Source organism: Arachis ipaensis, chromosome B07 (assembly GCF_000816755.2).
Source record: "Arachis ipaensis cultivar K30076 chromosome B07, Araip1.1, whole genome shotgun sequence".
Classification (NCBI taxonomy): domain Eukaryota; kingdom Viridiplantae; phylum Streptophyta; class Magnoliopsida; order Fabales; family Fabaceae; genus Arachis; species Arachis ipaensis.
In genome coordinates this window covers 121,951,796-121,959,041 of record NC_029791.2, presented here as the reverse complement: position 1 = coordinate 121,959,041, position 7,246 = coordinate 121,951,796, and the positions used below count along the sequence as shown (strand labels likewise).

The 7,246-nt window shown below is 34.7% G+C and overlaps 1 protein-coding gene across 2 annotated transcripts in view; it reads left to right on the top strand.

Annotated features, from left to right (window-relative positions):
- The window catches only part of LOC107606180 (protein DETOXIFICATION 27), a 4,443-nt gene continuing 989 nt past the window's right edge, over positions 3,793-7,246 (top strand). Inside the window, exons 1-6 of one of the 2 annotated variants that reach the window (XM_021106472.1) lie at positions 3,793-4,274; positions 4,365-4,906; positions 5,059-5,145; positions 5,251-5,307; positions 6,199-6,437; positions 6,562-6,680. In XM_021106472.1, the coding sequence (XP_020962131.1) occupies positions 3,999-4,274; positions 4,365-4,906; positions 5,059-5,145; positions 5,251-5,307; positions 6,199-6,437; positions 6,562-6,680 (1,320 nt within the window). In that variant the 5' untranslated portion in view covers positions 3,793-3,998. The remainder of the gene's footprint in view (positions 4,275-4,364; positions 4,907-5,058; positions 5,146-5,250; positions 5,308-6,198; positions 6,438-6,561; positions 6,681-7,246) is intronic. The other variant, XM_016308181.2, reaches the window with a different exon arrangement.

Sequence of the window (7,246 nt, the reverse complement as noted above, 5' to 3'; positions counted from 1 at the left end):
TGATCAAATTTATATATTTTAATTAAAATGTATTAAATCAAACCCAAATAAATCACATTTAACATTATTAAATTCAATTCAACATTATTCAATTAAATCTCCAATATACAAACTAAAATAAAACGAAATAAAAAAATACATAACATAACAAAATGGCAGAGTTGAACGAAAACACCGTCATATTCTTGACTTTGTTCGTGCAATGCTTATTTCTTCTTCCTGTCTTGAGCGTACTTGAGATGAAGCTGTTCTCACTGTTGTTCATATTATGAATAGACTCTCTTCTTTTGTCTTTAGTAACACTACTCCTTTTGAGTGTTTTTATCATACTTCTCCAGATTACAGCTCTCTTCGTATTTTTGATTGTGTGTTTTATCCTTCTTCAGCCTCATGAAATAACAAACTTGAACCTCAGGCTCGCATGTGTTGTTTTCTTGGTTATGGCATTAAACACAAGGGTTATCGTTGTTGGGATCTTATCTCTCGACGTATTTGTATATCTCGTCATGTTGTATTTTGGGAGCATCACATGTTTTTTAGTTTTTTCTTTTGAGTCCATTCTTTCTATCCAGTCACCGTTTTTCACTAACCCCAATGTTATTTTTTTCTAGTGATGATACTACATGTTCTATCTCAAGTCAATTCTTCGAGTCCCCTACTCTTCCGTCTTCTCCATCTCTTAATGAGTTTAGATCAGACGATACTCCTATTCCTGCTATCATGCCTCCTCCCTCTACTCGTTCTTTTAGGATAAGAAATCTACCTCCTCATCTTCTTTATTATCATTGTTTTTCTACTATTCTTTATTAACATAAACCTAAGTCATTCCGAGAAAAACCTCCACAAATCCAAATTGACAGCAAGCAATGCAGAAAGAAATTCAGGCATCTGAAAAAACACACACTTGGGACTTGGTTGATCCTTCTTCTAATCAAGAAGTTGACCGTTATAAGGCATGATTGGTTGCTCAAGGTTGTACACAAGAGTATGGTGTTGATTATGAAGAAACTTTTGTTCCTGTTGCTCGTCTCACATCTGTTCAAGCTCTTCTTGTCATTGATGCGGTAAAAAAATGGTCTCTCAATCATATGGATGTGATAAAGAATGCATTTCTTAATGGGAATTTGAAAAAGAAGGTATATATAAAATCACATCTGAGATATCCTTATTCTTCTAGCAAAGTCTATCTTCTTCGCAAGGTATTTTATGGTGTTAAGCAAGCTTCTCGTGAATAGTTTGAAAAGTTCAGCACCATTATATGCAATTTCAGTTTCATCTGCAGCCCTCGTGAGAATGCTCTCTTTATTCGTAAAAGTGAGCGTGAAGTTGTTCTTCTATCTTGTATGTTGATGACATAGTGTGTGTTTGGATTTCAGTTTGCATAAAATTGATTTTGCAAACTTGATTTTGATGAAAAGTAAGTTTGTATTAACGTGATTTATGTTTGGCAATCTTTATATCAAAATGGATTATACTAAATAAATGTTGTTTGGATTATACTACTTAAAATCACTTTTAGATGAAAAATACTAAAAGAGACATCAATAATAATAATATTTAGTCACCAAAAAAAAAAAATTTAAATAATATTTTATAAAAAAATAATAAAAAATTTCATATACAAATAATAAGAATTTATATTAACAATAGTTGTCATATGAATAAAAAATCAATAAAAATATAACATTAGAATACCAAAAAAATAATATAAAAATATTTATCATATAAATAAAAATACAATAAAAAACATAAAAATCAAAATATGAAAGAGAGTACTAAAAATAATAAAAAAATTTGATACCTTAGCATGATTGAAACAAATCTAAAATATTTTGATGAAAAAAAATTTGGAACGAAAAATATACACAAATAATTACTGTGAAAGTTATATGGTTACTTGCATCCTTCTTACAGAAAAAAAATGAAGGGTAGAGTTGGTAGAAAAGGAATGAATTTCTCATCTAATTTCTCAACTGTAATCAACCTTCCCCAACGTAAACGCAGAAGCTATAATTTTTTGCTTCACATGAACGTACGTTCAGAGGTGAAAGCAATTTTGGGTTTATAGTTTCACAAAGTTGCTAAACATAAAAATGAGACGTTAAGACACTCAAACATACTTCTCTCTTCTCCAACGTGAATCCCAAACACACCCATGATCATTGTTGGAGATGATGTTGATAGTATCTTTGATTTCAAAGCAACCCTTCACCACACTTTGGAGATAAAAAATCTTGGTTATCTCAGTTATTTTCTTAGTCTAGAAGTCATATCCTCAGATGATGGTATCTATCTCTCTCAAGTATGCTTCGGATTAGGGGTGTTCATAGGTTGGATGAAAATCGAGTTTGATGTGACCCTGATCCGGCCCAAAATATATATCGGGCCTATTGTTAGAGCTGAACCCGACTCTAAACCCGATGAAACCTACACACTTTCGGGTCACAATTATACCAGGTAAAAACCGGGTGAAAACCGGGCCATTAGCATTACATTGTCTTGATACCTTCTTGTAAGCTAGCATGTGAAAATATTCAAAATTTCAAGACTCCAACCATTATTTGACATGGTAAAATTTACTTAGAAAAATATAACAAGAACCAACCCTTCTCTAAAATTAAAACATAACCACAATCAATACTAATATTCTCTAATAACACCAAATATTTAAATCAATACAAATAACACAATATTATGTATTAGTCTAAAGTCTTATGCATTTTAAACATAAAACATTAACTTATAGTCTTATAATGACTAATAACACAAAATATTAAGGTTTACAAAAATTAAACATAAAGATAGCCATCATCCATCAATAATAACACAAAATATTAACTGTGTATGATGACCGGACTACCGGGTTGGGTATTCGGGCCGAGCCGGACCATGCACGCCCCTGCTTCGGATCTTCTTGCTCGAGCCAGAATTACCGATAGTCGCACTGAGTCTACTCCCTTTGAGCCTAATGTTCGATTTACCCCTATGGATGACACTGTTTTAGATAATCCCACTCTTTATCGACAGTTAGTTGAAGGTCTCATCTATTTGACTGTCACACGACCAGACATTGCCTATCCAGTTCATGTTCTCAGCCAGTTCTTGTTAGCTTCTTGTACTACTCACTATGCGGCAGTTCTTCGCATTTTTCGCTACATGAAAGGCATTCTGTTTCATGGCCTTCATTTTTCTGCCTATTCATTTTTATCCTTTCGTGCGTACTCAGATGTTGATTGGACTGGTGATCCCACTGATCGTCGTTCTAATAGTGGTTATTGTTTGTTTCTTGGTGACTCTCTCATTTCCTAGCGAGCCAAGAAGCAAACGTTCACTGTTCGATCAACACACAGAAACTGAATACCGTGCTCTCGTTGACATCACTGCTTAGGTTGTCTTAATTTATTGGTTTCTCGAAGACTTGAGTGCTCCTTAGTCGTCTCCAACTGATGTTTTTTTGTGACAATCGTAGTGCTATTCAGATTACTGATAATAATATTTTTTATGAACGCATCAAACACATTGAGATTGATTGTCACTTTGTTCGACAACGTCTCCTTATTGATGCTATTCATCTCACAACTGTTGGAACTCTGGATCAGACTGTTGATATCTTCATGAAGAGTTATCATCCTACTCATTTTCGAACTCTAGTGTCCAAAATTAAGATAATATCCTTAGCTCTCACTTAAGTTTGAAGAGAGATATTAGAGTATAATTAGGATTAATTTAAATCAATTAGTATTATTTATATTTATATAACATATCTATATATTAAATACTTTTTTAAAATTACTCTATTGTTTCTATCATATAGAAAATAATTTTCAATCTATTAATCATTTTTTCTCTTCACGATATCATGGATCTAGATGTATTTGTTTTGGTAAACTCAATTTCTTATAGGAAATCTAAATCTAGGTCGTTGAACACTTACGGTCACTGTCAAGAAAAAGTATCTAAATCTGCACTGCATTGCTCACACACATTTAATCAAACACATGGTGGGCAGTAACAGTGGCAGTGGTACTATCATCATCAACGAAGCAGAGAGTCCCTTGCTACATCAACCCCACGACGAAGCCACTCTCATACAACGAACATGCTCCGAATCAAACAGCCTTTGGCAAATTGCTGCCCCTTCCATCTTCACCCGCCTTGCCATGTTCTCCATCACCGTCGTCACGCAGTCCTTCGCCGGCCACCTCTCCGACATCGACCTCGCCGCCTTCTCCATTTCCTGCACCGTTCTCATCTCCATCACCTTCGGATTCTTGGTAACCATTTTCAACTTCCTCCTTCCCACTCTCACATTCCTCCACTTCTCTTCCACCTTCACCCACCTTTCCGGTTTCGTTCCTCTTTAGCTGGGCATGGCGAGCGCGCTTGAAACCCTCTGCGGCCAAGCTTACGGTGCCAGAAAGCATCACATGCTGGGAATCTACCTGCAACGCTCGTGGCTCGTTCTCTTCTTCTCTTCGCTCTTCATGATTCCGATCTTCGTGTTCGCATCTCCGATCTTGAAGTTCATTGGACAGCCTTCAGCGGTTGCAGAACGCACCGGTTTGGTTGCCATATGGCTGATCCCTCTTCACCTCAGCTTTCCCTTCCAATTCTCGCTGCAGAGATTCTTGCAGTGTCAGCTCAAGACACGTGTCGCGGCGTGGATGGCAGGTGTTTCGCTTGCCATCCACGTGGCAGTGAGTTTGGTTTTTGTGTCCAAGATGAAGGTTGGGATTGTTGGTGCTGCGCTTTCTATTGGGTTCTCGTGGTGGGTTTCGGTTGTGGGAATGCTTTCGTACACTCTCTTTGGTGGGTGTAAAGATACATGGACTGGTTTCTCTTCTGAAGCTTTTCTTGGACTCTGGGAATTCTTCAAGTTATCTTTTGCTTCTGGCATCATGCTTCTGTTAGTGTTTTACATAATTCCCTGTTATTATGTGTGGTTTTTGCGTACTTTTAATAAAGAGTGAAGATAGTTTTTTTATATTAGAGAAAAAATAAAGATATCCTATTAAGTACTCTTTGTAATTTTTGAGTATAATGTGTGTGATATTGCAGGTTAGAGAATTTCTATTACAGGTTGTTGCTTATAATGTCGGGTTATATGGACAACTCTGAGGTTGCTATCGATGCTCTTTCGGTTTGGTATGATAGATTGAGATTCCTAGTTTAGCTTGGTATTAATTGCATCCATAGCTTTTCATTTATTGGATTATATTTTATTTTGTTTCGGAATTTTGACCTTGGCAGTAATACTATTTATGCTTGGGAATCCATGATACCTCTTGGATTTTTGGCTGCATCCGGGTATGTTACTTGATTGTAACTCCACCTTTCTTCCTCTCTCAAAGCATGCTAAATAATGGATTGATAGTAGGGAGAAAAGTATGAGTATATTGAAATGTTAATTATTGGATGAGAAAATGCTCTAAAGTTTGTGTTATTCTGCTATTGCTCTCTATTTGGTTGTTGAATGTTTCCTCTCAAATTATTGTAGCAGTTAGTTCATGTTATATAAGTTCTCTTGCTGAAATTTATCTAGATGAACCATGAGATCCTTATTATTATCATTTGTATTCGATTTTGGATGAGTTTTTTCAAGAGAAAATTGTTTTCTTTCCCCTGCTTCCAAATCATGTTACAGTTTCCTAAACATGCTTCAAAGTTTGTCAATGCTCGACATTTTAATTTGTAACTGATTTTGTGAGACAGAAACTAGTTGATCTCTTGGAGATTATTGTCTATATACTATGCTGAAAGCTAAGGTGCTCTTATTGTCTATAAGTCAGAAGTTCCAAGAAAATGTCCATGAGTATTCTTGAAGATTTTCAAGTTATGATTTTCGTGACTTTTTCAAATAAAATATCTACCTACATGGATGAAACTTCTCAAAAATCAATTAGGTTGTAGACTTTTGTCTATGATGTTATATATCCAGGGTGCAGCATCAACTTGAGATTGTATTACAATTTACTAGGTCTATAAATACACTTATCTTCACCACATAATATTATCAAACATAAATTCCTCATTATTAGATATAAGCAAATAATTGCAGAAACAAAGTCCAACTGTTTAATGATACCGAACTAACAAAAATCCCACCTGTTTAATTATATAAAACTAATTCTCTGTCAACTATAAAACCAAGTAATTTTTTTTCTGCTTTACATAATTGATTGACATTATTTAACTCAGGGTGCGTGTAGCAAATGAGCTTGGCGCAGGCAACGCAAAAGGGGCAAAATTTGCAACAGCTATTTCATTGCTAAACACTGTGGTGGTGGGATTTATATTTTGGTTGATAATTATGATCTTCAATGAGAATCTTGCTTTGATCTTTACATCAAGCTCCGCTATTGTCCAAATGGTCAATGAGCTGTCAATCATGTTGGCTTTTACAATTCTAATTAATTGCCTCCAACCCGTTCTTTCAGGTTAGTGTCTTTCTAATATCGACTTTAATGAGCACCAAAGTCGAATCTCTGTCAATGATGCAAATTCTGATGTTGTTTGTCTCCAATAAATATGTGGTATCTATTTGGTCTTCACTTTTCTCAGGGGTAGCAGTGGGATGTGGAAATCAAGCAATAGTGGCATACATTAACATTGCAAGTTACTATTTGATGGGAATGCCTCTTGGGATCCTCCTAGGCTGGTTGCTGCCTTCGGGTATTATTGTAAGTCTAGCTTATACCTAAGTTACCACAAATATATGCCAAATATAAGAACTTGTTAGGTGGTTATTACTTATTAGGCATTCGAAAATGCTACTTGTCCTTTAAATTTCAGCCTTTGGTTAGCCTTTAAATTTAATGATATATTATTTTAATTTTTTATACCCACTTTCCCGATATCAGTTGTTTAAAAAATTCGGAAAGTTACTTGCTTTTTATTTTTTCTCTCTTCTAAAGATTGAATAAAGGACAACTCTCCTCTAAAGATTGAATAAAGGACAATTTTTAAAGGATATCTAGTTGCACTGTTAAGCATTTTGGTTGATCATAGCCATAGGGAATTAGGGATAGGATACTCTAGTCAAATGTGACGAATAAGATCATCTAATTTAAATTGATTTAGACTTAATTATTTTGTATGTCTTCATAGTTTCTTTAAACTTTAAATTAGGTCTTTTTAGTTTAAAATTTTGTAATCAAATCTTTATATTAGATAAAAACTTTCAATTAGGTCTTTTCTAATTATTTTTTTATTGAGAAAAATACAATTTTTCCGGAGTATTCATTTT